A 17,439-nucleotide genomic window follows, 5' to 3' on the forward strand; every position below is an offset into this window, starting at 1 on the left:
GTCAGCTATGGGGCCTCAGTTAGCTCTTTGGCAAAATGCAAGTCACAGCTGGCCCTACCTCAGAAGGATGTTTTATTTATTTGTAATTAATTAATTTTAATATGAAATTGATTGTCCAGTTGGTTTCCACACAACACCCAGTGCTGATCCCAACGGTGCCCTTCTCAATGCCCATCACCCACCCTCCCCTCCCTTCCACCCCCCATCAACCCTCAGTTTATTATTATCAGTTTTTAAGAGTCTCTTATGGTTTGGCTCCCTCCCTAACTTTTTTTTTCCCCTTCCCCTCCCCCATGGTCTTCTGTTAAGCAGAGACCTTTTATTTTTTTTCTTATTTTTTTTAAATATGAAATTTATTGTCAAATTGGTTTCCATACAACGCCCAGTGTTCATCCCAACAGGTGCCCTCCGACTTACCCATCACCCACCCTCTCCTCCCTCCAACTCCCCCCATCAACCCTCAGAAGGATGTTTTAGATCTCAGATGAGATCCTGCAAGGAAAGGACAGAGCAACGCCTGGAATGTAGTAACCACTCCATCTGATGTCGTTTATTATCATGAGGTGATTGTGAATATAGGCTGTGGCCAGGTGGGAAAAGTCTTTGGGCAGAGCCGCCATTGTCCTATTTTGAAACCCTAAATAAAAGAACAGTAATGAATCAGTAACCATGTAGCAGAGATAACACGTTCAGGCAGAGCTGCTAAATTCTGCACATCTTTGTATTCTATTATCTGAAGATAACCTGGCAAAGATGAGGTGTTCTTTGCATTTTATGAAAAGTGAAAAGGCAAGTCAGTTTTCTTCATTTCCTTTTACTCAGCTTCTTTTGGAACTTCCTGTGAATGGAAGATTTGTTTTTCAGAAGGGCAGCATTTCTCAGGAGCACCACAGCATAACAGTGGAACAAGTGGAACAGTCTTGGAGTCAGATCGACCAAAAATCTAATCCTGGTTTCGCCTTTTTAGCTGTATGATTCATGAGCAAATTAGTCAAATTTTGTGGAATTCAGTTTCCTTATCATAAAATAGGAACAGTGTTTATTTACCTCAGGACAGCGGTTCTTAACTGGAGGTGATTTTGCCCCCCAGAGGATGTTTGGCAATACCCAGAGACGTTTTTAGTTGTCTTGACTGAAGAAGGGAGGAGAGGGTGGTCATAGAGACCAGGGACAGCCTGCTGATACACATCCTACAGTGCACAGGGCAGCCCCCATGGCAAGGAATTATTGAGCCCAATGTCAGTAGTGGGAAACCCTGCCTTAGAGTGTTGTTAGAATAAAATGTGTATAAAGCACTTAGCATTGCACATGACATGTGGGACATTCTTATTTTTCATTAATGCCATTTGTGAATTCCTAGGCCTCCTCCGCTGAGCCCAAGCATTGTGATAAACTGATGCACACTGATGTGTCATACTTATTCTTACACTGTGGGTACATGCACTTTGAAATAAGGCCTTTGAGAGTTGATTCTAAGCGAATTCCTCTGATGGAATGTGAGTCTCCCTAGGAGCTAGGAGATTCGGTCCCCCTGAGCCTCTTATCCAGGAGGTAGGAATTGCAATTCCTCACCTCTCTTCACTGGTTGTAATGATTCGATGAGATGGTGCAGGTGAAGTGCCCTGTGTGTGGCTCAGGGTGGGTGCAAACAGAGGTCAGCACTATCATCAGGTAGAGGTACCACTGATGCTGCCTCCTTCTCTCTCTTTGTCTCTGTCTCTCACCGTTAGGCGTGTGAACATATGGCAGGAATCTGCTCTCTCCAGACCCTTCTGTGTTTTGCTTACCTTGACTGGACTCGGCAGTGGACTCTCCCTGTGAATTTCCCCACCGCAGATGAAAGGCTGTCCAGACGTGAGCCCCTCCCCAGCTGGCTTTCATTTTGCCCACAGAGCTGCACATCTTCCTAGCTGTGTCTCTGGCAAGGTCCCAGACAGGGCTCCAGGCTTGGAGTTTGGCTCTGACACTTACTGTTAGGCCCCTTTCTTTCTCCTCATTATAAAACAAGGATGCTCAGAGGCCTCAAAGGTCCTTTCCTCAGCTTCTGCGTGGGCCTTCCCACAGGGAGCTCGGCACCGTGGTCCAGGTGGGCCGCCTCATGGCCGGCTGTGCTTCTCATGGTTAACCCAACTCCCTTCAGAGTAGTTTTAAGGTGACTTACAAATGTTTAAGGCACCTCTTTTATTGAATCTGTGATTCTCATAAAATGCACAGGGTTCTCTAGCCCTTAAAGAACGTTTCTGGCTTAATTTGCCCTTTATTTTTTTCCCCTTCTACCAGGAGGATCACTCCAAGTTTAGGTTTGCATTTGCCACTAAACCATAGATGGCCATGTTTTGATTTTTTCTGCCTTTGAGGAGGTATCACATATCGGTTGGTTGTTGAAAATCCATGGAGCAGTATTAGTAAGCATTATATCTTAGTTAAGTGGCAAGAGGCTTTTTTTCCTGTGCTAAGTGAGTACTTCAAGGACTGCAGGTTGCTAGCACAGCACCTATGTTGGAGCTGAAGCATGGTGGATGGGGCTGGCGTGCCCACACAGCAGGAGGAGTGCCCGTAACACTTCATCCCTTGTTTAGTCATCTTCAGTTCTTTCCTGTCAGCTCAGGAGGCAGAACTAGCATTTCTTATATAAGTGTAATGATAAAAGTCCTACAGATTCTCAAGTTGCTCAGTGAGTCGGTTACTTCTAAAAGTTACTGAAGTGCTGGAGTCACTGGGGCTACCATGACTTAAAGTCAACACTTGGACCCTTTGGGCTTACTCCACTTTTTAATATCTCTGGTAGAAAACTTCCGTGATACTGAATATTGTGTCCAACAAAAAGAGCAGAGGCTTTGTATAAAAGAGATCTGGATCTGAATTCTTAGTTTGCCACTTGTCAAATTAGTTAAAAGTTACAAGTGATTAATTTTTTTGAGAGAAGAGCACTTTTTTTTTATTTTTTATTTATTTTTGAGAGAGAGAGAAAGGGAGAGACAGAGTACGAGCAGGGGAGGGACAGAGGTGGAGGCAAAGAATCTGAAGCAGGCTTCAGGCTCTGAACCGTCGGCACAGAGCCCCACACGGGGCTTGACTCCACAGACTGTGAGATCGTGACCTGAGCCAAAGTCAGATGCTCAACTAAGCCACCCAGGTGCCTCTGGGTTTTTTTTAAATGTTTATTCTTGAGAGAGAGAGTGAGCACTAGTGGGAGAGGGGCAGAAAGAGAGGGTGACAGAGGATTCAAAGTGGGCTCTATGCTTTGAGTGAGCCTGATGAGGGGCTGGAACTCACAAACCGAGAGATCACAAAGTGACATTATGACCTGAGCCAGACCCTTAACTGACTGAGCCACCCAGGTGCCCCTAGAAGAGCATATTTTTAATTCAGGGGTGGGAGGGTTGCTTCCTTTCACACAAAGATGCAGTCCGTATGAGTGGAGGCAGCTGGGAGTGCAGGTGACTGACAGGAGGGTTGTCTGGTTCTGGGGTGGGAGGGGCGATTCCAGGCTCTGGGCCCTGGAATACAGGAGAAGCAGGCTGCCTGAGGGTCTCAGGGACGGGGCCCAGTGCCGTCTGGCCACCTCTGCAGAGGTCAGCTGGGCCTCACAGCCACCAATGCAGGCCCGCGAGATCAGGCTGCCTGTCCTGGGAAGGACATCTGCCCTCTGTATCTGAGTGGTTGTGCCCTCAGCAAGGTGGGCACAGAATCACATCGGAAAGCCCTCGTTCCCTGGCCTTTGCTCCGACCCTCATGGGGACCTGTACAGTTCTGCCAGCAGGGTGACACAGGGGCCCCAGTCCCTTGTCACCTGGGCTGGAGCTCAGCATCCCTGCCACAGAACCATCCCCCTCATAGTCATAGATGAGAGCTGTATCGTAGAGCAGGGAGGCTTGGGTCAGTGTCTGCCACCTGCAAGCTGCCATTGATGAATTCAGAGATGTCAGTGGGGCTCGTGGACAGCATGTGGGATGGCTGGGGTAACTTGATCAGATAATTAACCACTTTGAGCTATAATTTCCTCTTCCACAAAAAGGAAAGAATAACATCCACCTAAGAGAACATTGTGAAGATTTTATAAAGTACTGAACACAATAATAGGCACATAGGGGGCTCTCAATAAATTATATCTGTTATGCTAAGTTTCTGGTTTTGGAGATACAGCTATTATCCACTATCAGAATAATTGTGTATAACAGGTGGCAAGAGAGCCTTAGTACGTCTGAGAGTGTTAGTCAACTTCATTGGAACTCGTATAGTGAAGAGGCACCATTCCATAAAAGAAACAAGTTACCTATGGAATAGTTTAGCCAAGTAAGAGCAGTTGCCCTTAGAGAACTGGTCACATTAGTGCTGGAGTGACACAAGGATGACAGAGGTAAATCAGGCAGGCCTTGAGTGTTCATACGAAAGTAATGGAGTGTTCAAGACTCCTTCCCTACTGGGGACACCTGAGTGGCTCAGTTGGTTAGTTCGTGGCTTTGAGCCCCACATCGGGCTCTGTGCTGACAGCTCAGAGCCTGGAGCCTGCTTTGGATTCTGTGTCTCATTCTCTCTCTGTCCCTCCCTCCACTCACGCTCTGGCTCTCTCTCTAAAAAATAAATAAACATTAGGAAAAAAAAAGATTACTTCTCTACTGGACAGAAAACTAACTCTCATGAGATTAAGCAAAGAAAATGCCTGGCTTATGAAATTGTAAGCCTAGGAATGGGGCCAGCTTGAGACACTGCTAGATGTAGGGTTCTGTCTCTTGAGTATTCTCAGCTTTGCCTGTGTTGGTTGGCTTCTTTCCACATGAATGTCCTCTTCAACTGGTGGGAAAGATGGCCAGTGAACTCACATCCCTCTAGCCTGGTGATACCGCACACTAGAACATATTTTACCCATTAGCTACAGCAGAACAGTTTCAGTGAAGACTGATTCACACAACTGGGGTCACACGATTGGGAGATGGGAGGTTCAGATAGGGGTCCAGTGTCCTCTCCTCGTGGCTAGGCACGGCAGCATGCGTGACAGTCGCTTGAGGACAGTATGGGGTCAGGAAGAGGCAGTTCTTGAAAGGGAGAAAAAGGGTGTTTCTACTGGAAAAAGAGAACAAATAAACCCTATCATCATTACATATACATTTCCTTCTAAGACACAAAAGACCATTAGGTATTGGATGAGAGGAGTTATAGTGGGCGTTATTGTTGGGGGGAATAGTTCAAGCTTATGAAAAATGGGTGAAGAAAAATGTAAAATGGATCAGCCACGCTGAAGAGGACTGGGTAGGAAAAGGGATCGGGATGGGCCACAAGACTTCCCTCTGAAACAGAGAAATGAGGACTTTTGAGGCAGGAGTAACTCCTAATGATCTTAACTGAGAAATGCTGAGACCAAGAGGAAGAAATACAGTAAGGAGGAAGAAAGCAAGAAAAGGGCAAGGAGAACCTGGAAAACGGTAAAAAGCCCCTGGAAATAAATGAGTCATCCAGGAAAATTCAGAGAGCAAGGTGGTAGGCCAGGAAGTCCGAATTCAGCATTTCCCGCTTTATGCAAACCATCACATTGTTTTATTGAAAGACAAATCCCACAGGTGAGAATTCTGAGGTAGGAGGATATGTCTGAGCATTACCAAATTGGAAAATAATATGAATAGAGACCATGGTTGAATGGTTAGGAAAGTTAATTTTTACTGAAGTTGTGTAATGTCTTTAAGGAGGTATATATATATATATATATATATATATATATATATATATATATCCTTAGATCACAGAGCATGAGCTGGCGTCAGCATGGACCCCAACACAGGGCTTGATCTCACGACCCTGGGATCATGACCTGAGCTGAAATCAAGAGCATACACTCAACCAAGCAAGCCATCCACACACCCCCAAGGGTTTTTTACATCAATAAATGATTGAATGATGGTCATTTAAAAAATTACATATATATATATATATGTATATGTATACACACACACACACACATATATATATACACATATATACACATACATATACACACACACACGTATGTACATGCATTATTCAATTCTGGGTATGCTTATGGATCTTGCCATTATCTCTGCTGGTCATCACACTGTTGTCAATGCATATCAAACGTCTAGTGACATGCCTAAATATTTTCCATTTTAATTTTTTTTTTATGTTTGTTTTTGAGAGAGAGACAGAGCGTGAGTGGGGGAGGGGCAGAGAGAGGGAGACAAAGAATCTGAAGCAGGCTCCAGGTTCTGAGCTGTCAGCACAGAGCCTGATGCAGGGCTCGAACCCATGGACCGCAAGATCATGACCTAGGCTGAAGTCGGATGTTCAACCGACTGAGCCACCCAGGTGCCCCATTATTTTCCAATTTAATTACTTTGCATGTCAAATTTTTCCGTCCTGTGTGTGAACGTGCGTGTGTGTGTGTAGGGTTTACTGTCTCTATCATACACTCTGAACCAAAAATTAATTTCTATACACCCCATCCATTTCCTCTCCCATTCATTTATCATGCAGATGTTTCCTGGGCCTCTACTACTATGTGCCCTGAAACACTAGTCTGTATGTGGCCTGGAGTGTGCATTAAAATGCAGAAGGGAACAAACACAGGCCTTACAGTCGGGTGTGGGAAGCAGACGTTAAACAAATAAATGTAGAAGCACGTCCATAATTACACATTGTGGTGGTGCAGAAGAAGCGGTCTAGAGGCTGGGGACTGGCTTCCATCTGGTTGGGGGGATAGAGGTGAGGCTGCTCTGAGAAAGCGACGTCTCAGCCAAGCATTGGAGGACAAAAAAGAACAAAACAGGTGAAAATCAGAAAAGTGAGTGTGGCAGAGGGAGAACAAATACAAAATCCTCAGGTATAAGAAAGGGCAGAAGGGCAGGCATGGAACTGAGGTGATGGTTTCTGTCATTTCCATTTCTTGACTCCTGCATTTGAGCACCTGGCATGTCAGGAACTGTGTCTTTATTTTCTTTCCACCCCGTGGCGGGGTCAGTGTGCTCTTATTAAGCTGTTGTCTCTGAGCCCCAAACCCACCCCTCCCCGTTCTGCTGTGTGATGCTGGGGATTCAGCTCACCTCATTTTGCATCTGCCCAGCGGGCTTCCTGGTGGGTTCTGTGCTGTCCAGAGGGGTTGCCAGATGAAGGCTGTTAGTCGTGAACGGAGGAGGGACTCCTTATCAGCTCGCTGCTTGTAGTTTTAACACAGATTTTATTTATCTCAGAAGCTGTTGGTCCCAGTTCCCAACTTTGTTTTGTTCTGTCCTCTGCAGAGCGAGGCCCTTCAGACATACCAGGACCAGCAGGCCACACGCCCTCCTCAGATGCCTGGGTCCCACCTCCACAGAGTGACCCTTGCAAGCTTCCAGGTTCTAATGACTCCGTCTTCCATCTGTCTCCCCACCCTTAAGTATGGTAGCTGCCCCCCCTGCAGTTACTCTATTTGTCTCTTCAGTGCTGTCTTTCTTCACCTTTTTTCATCCTTCCAATCCCTGTTTAGCCTATTCCTTATATTCAGTTCTCCCTGTTAAGATTACAGGTGGCATGTGCATTTTCTTGACTGGCCCCGACTGACCCATGACTGATTTAACTCTCTGCTCTTACCCAAATTTGCCACCCCTTAATGAGGAGCCCCAGCTGGGCCCGTCCAAGGCCAAATGTCCATGAGTGGCAAAGGAAGCAAGAAAGGATGATCACCAGGCTTGAAAATGTATTCCTCTCAGAAGCTTGCACAGCCTGCCTATTCCCAGTCTCTACTATGAAATATCTTTTCCAAGGTTAGCAGAATTATGAAAACATCAATTTGGCCATTATTGACTTTTCAGCCAGGATACCAAGAAAGTCTTTCAGCAGCCTCAATAAATTAAATCTAGCCACCTAGCTCCCAGACTGGCAGGCTCCTACATCATTGACAGGGAAGACAGGGGAAAGCAGTTTTCCCAGCTGTTGCTGTAAATGATGTGCATTGTGCTCACAGCCATTAGCAGGTGGAGAATTTGAAGTGTGGGTAGATTGCAGAGCTCCCTCTTTTAAAAATGCATAAGCACTCTGTGAGTTTGCTAAGTCATGTTTCACGCGGCTCGGTTTGAATTTTTCATAGGGGAGAAATATTCTGTAGTCTTTCCTCTTTCATTCCTCCTTTATCAGTAAGGACTTCTGCCATTAGGGCTATAGTCGAAAGGGGCCGTGTACAGTCGTACAGTTCGCTTGATTGGTCCTCAATATTTCCAAGTTGTACACTGTTGGAAGATTTGAGCTTTAAGGACTTAGGCCAGTTGAGGGTCCTGCTCCTCCCCAGTTAATCCAAACTACAAATTACTCCCAGCTCTGGGTTTAAATTTATTTTATGTGTCTTCAAGTCAATTTTTATCTCAGAAGATGCATCCATTTGTGAAATTCTAAGCCCTGCACGGTAAAGGAAACTTCTTTCCGAAAGTCTCCCTGGTCACGTACTGTGTTGTGTGCTTGTGGTCACGGTCCACTCCCACACCAACAACAGACATTACTAAATGTCATTATACATTTTCTTGATGAGTCCAGTCTCAGCATTCGCGTCCTTCCTCACATGATGTTCCAGCCAGGCCTAACAATTGGTTGTATAGCCCATCGGTGGGAACCTACTAATCTTATCTAACAGGCTCCTGATTTGTTTTGTTTATGTAAGTTAGCGTCTGGCTTTTAGTAGAGCACTTATGTACAGATGAAAGCAATACTTCTTGGGTGCTGCCTGCCAGCTATGAAACACCTTCACGTTAATTGTCTCATTTTCCTAAAACCTTTCTGAGGGAGATACTATTATTGGCCTTATTTTATTTTGTTTTTTTTTTTTTTATATAGAGAAGCAGCACTCAAGCACGTGCACGAGCATGGGAGAGGGGTAAAGGGAAAGCGAGAAAGAGAGAATCTTAAGGAGGCTCCATGCCCACACGGAGCCCAATGTAGGGCTGGATCTCACAACCCTGAGATCATGGCCTGAGCTGAAATGAAGAGTCAGACACTTAACTGACTGAGCCAGACAGGTGCCCCTTGTCTTATTTTTTACATGAGGAAATTGAGGCTCATAGAGGTGAAGTAATTTATCCAAACTGACAAATTGTGGGGCTTATTCTGGAGCCTACAAGCTGTGCCCTGTTAGGATCTTAATGCAATTCAGCATATGTGTTTGGGCTCATTCATTCATTCATCAAACATGTTTTACCAAACCTCTATTCTGTGCTGGGCACCACAAATGGTAGAATATCCAACAAATTCAGCAATGGTTTATTTAAAAATAAACAGTGCGGTTGTGCTGTTTGACCATTAACCAGTTAATAAACCCCTCGAAAAACAATTTTTTTTTTGCTTTTTTAGTATCAATAAATCAGACTTTTCTTAGGATGAAATGGTTTTCTCCCTGTATCTGGCTAATCAGTTGTAACCTATTTTCTCTTCAAATGGAGAGAAATGTTCCAGCCTCTATAGAAAGCTCAGCAGATTGGGAGCAAAAGTATGTTATGATTTTAACTACCAAGGCATTTATGAGATCGTAATTGGCTATAATTGAGGGGATTCTAGAACACCTTGAGTTACAGAAAGATTGACCTTTTGCAGATCCTTCCACATCTGCCAGGACTGCTGAGCACATGTCAGTGGGACTTTAAGAGCGGCTGTGTCCCGCCCCCACACACATCACTTCTCTCTTCTGGTTGAAAACCTCTGCTCTGTTTAAGTTCTTGGGAAGCGGGTAATCGGAGAGACAATGCTTCCAAAAAAAGAAACAGAGTGGTGTCTGTCTTCTTACATTTGAGTATCTTTCACATTTCATGATGACTCTTCACACAGTATCTCCAGCTGGATTAATACCATTCTCTTCCTTGATTCTGACCTAATATACAGACTTCATAAGCCTTCTTATGAATTATCTTGCCAAAAACGTTAAAACATTCAAATGTTCTCATAAAATATTGAAACACGTGGTAGTATAATGGGCTCCACTAAAATTAAGTTGTTCAATTTCCCTTTAATAGTGATAGCGCCTGGAAGAGGTGGAAAGTAATATTTCTATTTGCCCGGAAGCTGGAGAATCCCAGCTGACATTGGAATCCACGATCAGCTCGGTGGTTAGGGAGGATTCCGCATCTATCCCAGGTTCCTGGCTTGGACGTGCAGTGAGTGTTGTGTACGTTTTTCTGCAGAAACACACAGCGCTCTGTCCCATGATGGTGTTTGTGTTACTAAACGGACTTTTAGGAAAGCCCCGGGTGTCCCTCCAAGTACCTCCAAGGGAAGGTAACTCTTAGGGAGAAGAGCACAGGACAGGCTTGCACTTCTACTTGTTCAGCAGGGTTTATGGCCAAAATTTTTTGTCATTTCATTGTGAGATAATGGGCAGGCATATCTCAGCACATATTTCTTCTTTTTCTCCTTTCTATCTGTCTCTTCTTTCCTCTCCTTCCTTTTTCTTAAGATTTAGGTCAGTTTCTGCACTTTTCTCAAAAAGGATCAAACTGGATCAGCTCTGGCCTGATATGATTACTTTTTTTTGGCCCAGTGCATTCGAGCCATTTCTCCATCAAGTCATATTAGTATAGGGATGGCTGGGTTTGGAGAGGTAGAGGCAGATTCTGCCTTCAGAAGGAGAGAAATGATACCCTCAGAATCTGAGCTGGCAGACAAAACATTTTCTCTTGCTGATATTTTCAGTCACCAGCTGGTACATGTTGAGCATTTTCCCTGTTGCATGGAAGATATTTATTGGTAATAGCCTGGGAGAAGTAGAACATTATTGCTGTGGTGATTCCTTTTGGCTAATTGGATTGTTGCATTTCATTTAATGGGTGTATAAATACAATGATTACAGTCACATTTTAAAAAGTGGTCTGAAAGAGTGGGTATACTTTAGAGATAATTGTGGAGTTGGGAGTTGCGATTCACAGGGACTCTTTTTTTTTCCCCCCCTCTGGAAAATGTTTAAGATAAGTGTCTATAAATATTTAAATTATTTAGATATGTAGATGACAGGCCTTTTACAAGAAGACAGGACATAACTTTGCAAATAGTTTCTTTTTCCCTTTTAGGTTTCCTCTACCTTGACGATATTAGAAATGGCAGTAAAGTGGGATCTTATTATAATATGATTCATTATTTATGAGAATAAGATATAGCACAAATCAAAACTGGGTCTCCTTTTAAACACATAAAGATACTACATTATCCTTGTCCTCAATATTAGCATCATAAAGGGGACTCATTTCCCTTTATTTTTTTATGGCTTAAATGCAATGAGCTATATGAAATGCCCAGCATATAATATACAATGAGTAGATAGTATCAAGTTCATGACTCTAAGAAGACTGTTCGGAGCATAGAAGGTTGGGGGCAGTGACTTATGTTTAGGAACTTGCTTTGTTCCCTAACTGTAGATTTTCTAGTTCAGAGAGTCACCAACCACGTATCTGAAAAATGAGTCTGTCTCCAAACAGCTGAATGCAATGCTATGAGTCAAGACTGAGGGGAATAGGAAGAGAGGAACTCACATTGGCTTAAATATAATACAATGGTTCATAGAGCTTAAAAGCCTACTGACAGGACCGGCTTCAGGTGTGGCTAGATCCAGGACTTAAAAGTGACTGTTAGGATACAGCCTTTTATTGAATTTCTACACTGTACTCTGAGCTATTTGCTGGGGTTACAACAATAGACACTAGCTGTGCCCACTTCAGGGAGCTCATGGTGAATAGCTGAAATGCATAAAGTAAAAAAGAATTATAACAAAATGTAATATGTGCAATAATAGAGGCACTTTGAAAACAAAACCATAATTCAGAGAAAAAGGTGATAAATATTTCTGAGGAGAGGTGAGCAAGGACTGCAGAGAGAAGTTAAACCCTGAACATTGTTTTTTAAAGAAACGCAGGAATTTTTACAGTCAAGCAAATTCAAGAAGAATGATTAATTGCTTTGGTTATGGTATTTGGGAAATTTACATTCAAATCTCAGCTCTGCCACTTGCAAAATGTACAGACTAGGGTAAGTTTCTTAAATTCTCAGGGTCTGTCTCAGTTTCCTTGTATGGGAACTAGGAGTGGGGCTGCTGAGCTCATAGAATTATCACACGGCTCCCATGAGTTGATGGCTGTGCAGAACTCACCTCGGGGCTGCCACAAAGGAAGCCCTCCCTGACCCTTCCCCTCTTGTATCTGATTACAGTAACGTGGAGCTTTGGATCCGGGTTTAACATCAGCCACAGTAAAATCAGGTAGCGTTTACGGAGGGTAAATATCATTCACTGTATTAAGCATTTCACTTGATTTATTTAAATCCTCCCTACAAACTCAAGGTAGTAGGAGGGTGACTATACTCACCTTCCCAGTGAGGAAACTGAAGCTTTGAGAATGGAAGGGGACTGCCAGGGTGACAAGGTTAGTGGGTGGTGCAGCTGAGCCATTGGTCACAATGCCTGTGGACGGAAGCGTGATACCATCCTTCCTTTTGTGCAGTAGACCACTAACTTCCTTCCATCAGCAGATTTGGCTTTTGGGTAGTCATGCTGTAGCCCGGCCTGTGTGGCCCCCTGCTTTTTCTGAAGACGTGGCTGTGGACGCTTGGGTGCGTGTGTGTTCAGGTGCTGTGCTGCTCCTCCAGACTGAGGTGGCTGGCATTAACCCCTTGGGTGCTGTGCTTCCTTGCAGGTGAGCCTTCCAGGTGGTCATCCTCACACTGCCACTGCTGCTGCAAGAGCACCGCAGGCGACAAAGAAGGGGAGAGTGGCACGTCTTGCAACGACCTCTCCACCTCTAGCTGCGACAGCCAGTCTGAGGCCAGCTCTCCGCAGGAGACGGTCATCTGTGGGCCCGTGACACGCCAGACCAACATCCAGACTCTGGACCGTCCCATCAAGAAGGGCCCCGTGCAGCTGATCCAGCAGTCGGAGATGCGGCGGAAAAGCGATCTGCTCCGGACTCTGACTTCGGGCTCCAGGGAGTCGAACATGAGCAGCAAAAAAAAAGCTGTTAAGGAAAAGCTCTCCATTGAGGAAGAGCTGGAGAAATGCATCCAGGATTTCCTAAAGATCAAAATCCCAGATCGGTTCCCCGAGAGAAAACATCCTTGGCAGTCTGAACTTTTACGGAAGTATCATCTATAGGGGAGGGGCGGGGGGCGGGGCAATGGGAGAAGAAAGAAATCATGTCACCATTTGGAAATAAACCTCCTAGCGAAATTCACATTTGAAAGAAAAGTAACAACTAACAATACGTTTGTGAGAACACAGTAGCCCATTGATACACTACTGCCTATTTACCTAGTTCACCTTAACATTTAAATCCACAGGGTAGATCTCTTTCCAGATGTGGAATTATAAGAAAATCTCTTTTTGGTTACTTGTTTGTTTGTTCACTGGGTCCCGTGTGCTGAGCATCTTACGTATAAGGAGAGCCAGCTACAGAGGAGTAGCTGAGAGGCCTTGGGAGTCCTCTCTCCCCAACTGGGTTTTTCTCTCATCTTCTCCCTCCCTCCTTTGAATGAGAGCATGGTAGAAAGAGATCTGGCCCAATGGCATAGGTTCGGGTTTTTTTAATTTTCCTTTTCCTTTTTGTTTATGGGGTGGGGGGGAATGGCAGATTTATATGACTTTTCACTCAAATCTATTATGTGCCAGTTTATATTGACGACATACGCATGAGTATTTGTGCAAACACAAGCACAACGATGTATGTACATACACACAGTGCACACATGTCCCCAGGGCCGGGGCATCCTAAGGGGATCACCCCTGCTCCCAGCAGCAACCTCTTAGACTCCTTCAGACAGAGGAGTCTCAGCTCCTTTCTTAAAACCCTTCTGGGAAGATTTCCCAGCCTCTTTTGGCAACACTTTCTACCATCAGGTAACCCTCGTCGTCAACAAATTGTCTTCCTTATTTTGAAATGAACACCCTCAGGCTCCATAGTACGGTTTTGCTCTTTCTCTGCACTAGGAGAGGGTGAGAAGAGCTAGTAAAACATTCTTTGTATTAAAGAAACAAACATTCCTAGCCATGAAAATTCTCCCTGACCCCACACTCAGCCTTCCCCACCCTGAGCTGAGTTACCTTCCTTCTCTCAATGTTTTCAGAGTCCTTCCTGCCCACGTTTTAATGGCCTGGGCTTTTCATGTAATCTGCATTCAGTTCTCTGCATCCCTATATGGCTGTGGAAGTAAGAAAAACACACAGGACTTGAATAGGGGTCCAGCCTTTCGTTTTGTTTCTTTAAGAAGCACTTGTATTCCACACTCTACCTGATTTCTCATAGCCTTTTCAAACTACAGGGCTACATTGTTACTTCTTGGTAGCTGGTCTTGTCTTTAGTATTCCGGGATTTGGCTGTGTCTGTACTATGATGTGGCTGTCATTTCCTTGATATGAATGCACAACCCAACTGGATAACTAGAGCTTGAAAATGAAGGTTTTGGCTTTCTAAGCTATCTTTCTTGAGTCCATCTTTGGCCTGTAGAGACACAGCCAAAAAGAAACTGTTAATAGCCATCTATCCATATGGTTCTGTATTCCATAAATGTACTAATAGGTCTTTCATAGGCTTGTGGTAAATGAGGATGAAAAGACCAGTTTTTATTTTCAGCATTCCTCATGCATTTCAGTGGGAACTTAAACAATAATTTGTCAATCATTGTTTGTGTGCCAAGCACTCCTATTTTTATTTTTTATTGTGTGTGTGTGTATGTGTATATGTATCACAGGTAATAAAGGCAACTGGATGACGTCTGTAGGAGGGAAAAGTAATGACCACTTGCTTCCTTTTGAAATATTTTGTTGATGCACATTTATTATGTAAGAGGTTCTCTCTTGATTCCTGTTACTAGTGCCTATTTAGTATATGGATATCTTTCTGAATTTTTGTAATTCTTGCCCTCACCTCTGGGCGACAAACGCAGCCAATGTTTTCCTGTCCTGAGGTTCAAATGGAATTTAAAGGTCTACTTAAGTGAAAAAGAAAGTTCACCTGGGGAGTTGAGCTGTTAAGAGATTTACCATTTATGAATTTAAGTGGTGTCCGTTTATGTATTAGTATATTAGCAGGCATTTGTTCGTAACTACAACATAGTTTTGTAAAGCCTACCAATATGTCTTGTTTCCTTTCAAAGTTTCTTCATACCATACCCAAATACCATCATCCCAATGATAGCAATCCTGCAAAGAATCACAGAATTGAATGGGTCAAGAAGAAATTGAATACAGATAAAATATCCCCAAACTCACTTAGGTCGGATGATTCCTGTGGCCCTGTTGGAATTTGCCATCTACATTAACTGCCCAAGTTTCCAGCTTCCTTAAATTTCAGGCCTGACTATAATGGTGTCAAGACAGAGATGCACTAGTAAGAACTGGAGGAGGAGGAAGATGTCAGTCCACCCCACTGTTTCTACCACCCGCTTTCCATAGGAAACCCAACACTGCAAAGAAAATGTTCATGGCGTATGTCCCTGACCCTTGACCCGTCGTGAATTTTTCTCTCCATAGGCAATCCTCATACCTCCCCGGTGATCGAAACTGGTGGTAGGAAATCTGATTAAAACAATAATAACAGTTTTAATCTGGGTCAGCTCTAAACTGACACCTACCCGAAGTAGTCCAAATAGCTAAGACAACTGTGGGTGTTGATTATGGAGATGAATATAGACCTGATCAGGAAATCTTTGAGGAGCCACCAAGTCTGTGGGAAGCTTCTGTCCTTGTTTGAGTGCAGTCGTCCCCTGAGGAAAGTGTGGCCGGCCACAATGGAAATGAGCTCTGAGTAAGTGAGTTACACGATTAAACGTTCGGTTACCCCCGATTCATGCCAGTTTCCCAGAGCTTAGAATAGCTTTAGGAACTTGTAGTTCACTTCTGGACAGAACGATATATGTGGTTCACTTCTTAAATACCGGTTATGATGAGGGCCGTAATTTGCTGATATGAAGAAACTAAGAACATCCGATGGATCGAATGAATGAGGAATCATATGTATAGAACCCCAACTTAGGTTGCAGTGCTAAAATCCAGTGAGGTTGGGGATGTCACTCTCTACAGGTCCATGGATCTCCTGAAGTCAGAAACACATTTATGAAGTCCTCCTACCCACTATCAAAAAGGAAGTGACTTACGTTTAGCAGGAAAGGGCGGAGACAGGAAAATAAAACTGTGAGATCACTGTGGTGTCGTGATCTCCCTCCCCCTGCTGAGAAAAAATTGCACTGAGATGTGGTCATAAAACAACAAAGTGAGGTGGCTTCCAGAATATGCTGTGGTGTAATCCTTTGTGATTGTAGGCAGTTATCTTACTGGACATGCATGCCTGGTAAATTAAAATAAAAGGGGAACAACGCACAAATCATGTGTTCCCTTCGCCCTTTATTCCTCCTTAGCCATGTCTACCCTCAACTGATTCACTTAGGGAGACACATTTATTAGAAGAAAACTAATGGACCTTTTCATTTTTCAGTTGCCCTTGTTTGATTCAAAGGCACCTTTATTCCTAGGCACAGAAGTGTGTTCTTCATCGTGGGCCCTCTTAGTTGTCAACAGCTTGTGCTTCTGCATTACTTTTGCTTCTCTAGGCTTTAGATTCCCCTCTGATTATCCTTTGTTGCTGCCACAGGCAAAACACGCTCCAGTGAGAAGAAGAAAAGGCATATATGGTGTTTGGCAAAATTTCCTGACACCAACTCCCATAATGGGAGCCACACGTAGATTCTCAGACGTTTTCCTTCGTTATAGTTGTAACCTTCCAACTTTGTATGTACCGTGACGAATTAACCCAGCGCATTTGAGTGCTGGTATTTTCTGCCACTAGATACCATCCTGTGGAATTTGACTAACCTTGGTCTTCTAGATGATCTTTGCTAGAGTGAATGAGAGTCTTTCTGTGAACTTTTAGGGAGAATTCTTTGTCACCTCCACTTGACATAGCAATTTTCAAAGGAAAAATGAAGAGAGTCATTGTTTTCCCCCTGGTGACTCTGTAGCAGATAAATGCTTTCGCCAATTTGCATGCTGGGTTGTAGGTTTAGCATGGGCCATTTCTCTCCTTAATGTCTTGGCATTGTTGGCATCTTGCAATCTTGATGGCCCACTGTTCCAATTTATTTATTTTCTTTTATTTGTCAAATAACACACTAGAGAAGGAATCTGAGTGAGTATTCTGTATTCTGAGCTAAAATGGAGTTAGATGTCATTTGTACAGGACTGTACAATGATTAATATCTGCAGAGAAATTAGACCAAATGAAACCTGCTGGAATGAGTTTGATTTATATTGCCTTCATCACTCTGGATTTAGATGAAATGGTTATTGCTCTCCACCCCTGCTGAAAGAAAAGAGTCTTAAACTTTAATAATCACCATGTTATGATGCAACCACAGAACTTATATGTTTGAAATATCTGTATTTCTCATCTTGCAACATACATTCAAATGGAGATTCTTTTCCTAGTGACCTCCACTGCAAAC

General features: G+C 43.7%; 1 protein-coding gene across 1 annotated transcript in view; it reads left to right on the forward strand.

Annotated features, from left to right (window-relative positions):
* The window catches only part of KCTD16 (potassium channel tetramerization domain containing 16), a 251,565-nt gene extending 236,495 nt beyond the window's left edge, over positions 1-15,070 (forward strand). Inside the window, exon 3 of the mRNA XM_003980940.6 lies at positions 12,645-15,070. Within this exon, the coding sequence (XP_003980989.1) occupies positions 12,645-13,099 (455 nt within the window). The 3' untranslated portion in view covers positions 13,100-15,070. The remainder of the gene's footprint in view (positions 1-12,644) is intronic.
* The last annotated feature ends 2,369 nt before the right edge of the window (positions 15,071-17,439 follow it).

The sequence above is a fragment of the Felis catus genome, chromosome A1, assembly GCF_018350175.1.
Source record: "Felis catus isolate Fca126 chromosome A1, F.catus_Fca126_mat1.0, whole genome shotgun sequence".
In the NCBI taxonomy this organism is placed as follows: Eukaryota; Metazoa; Chordata; class Mammalia; order Carnivora; family Felidae; genus Felis; species Felis catus.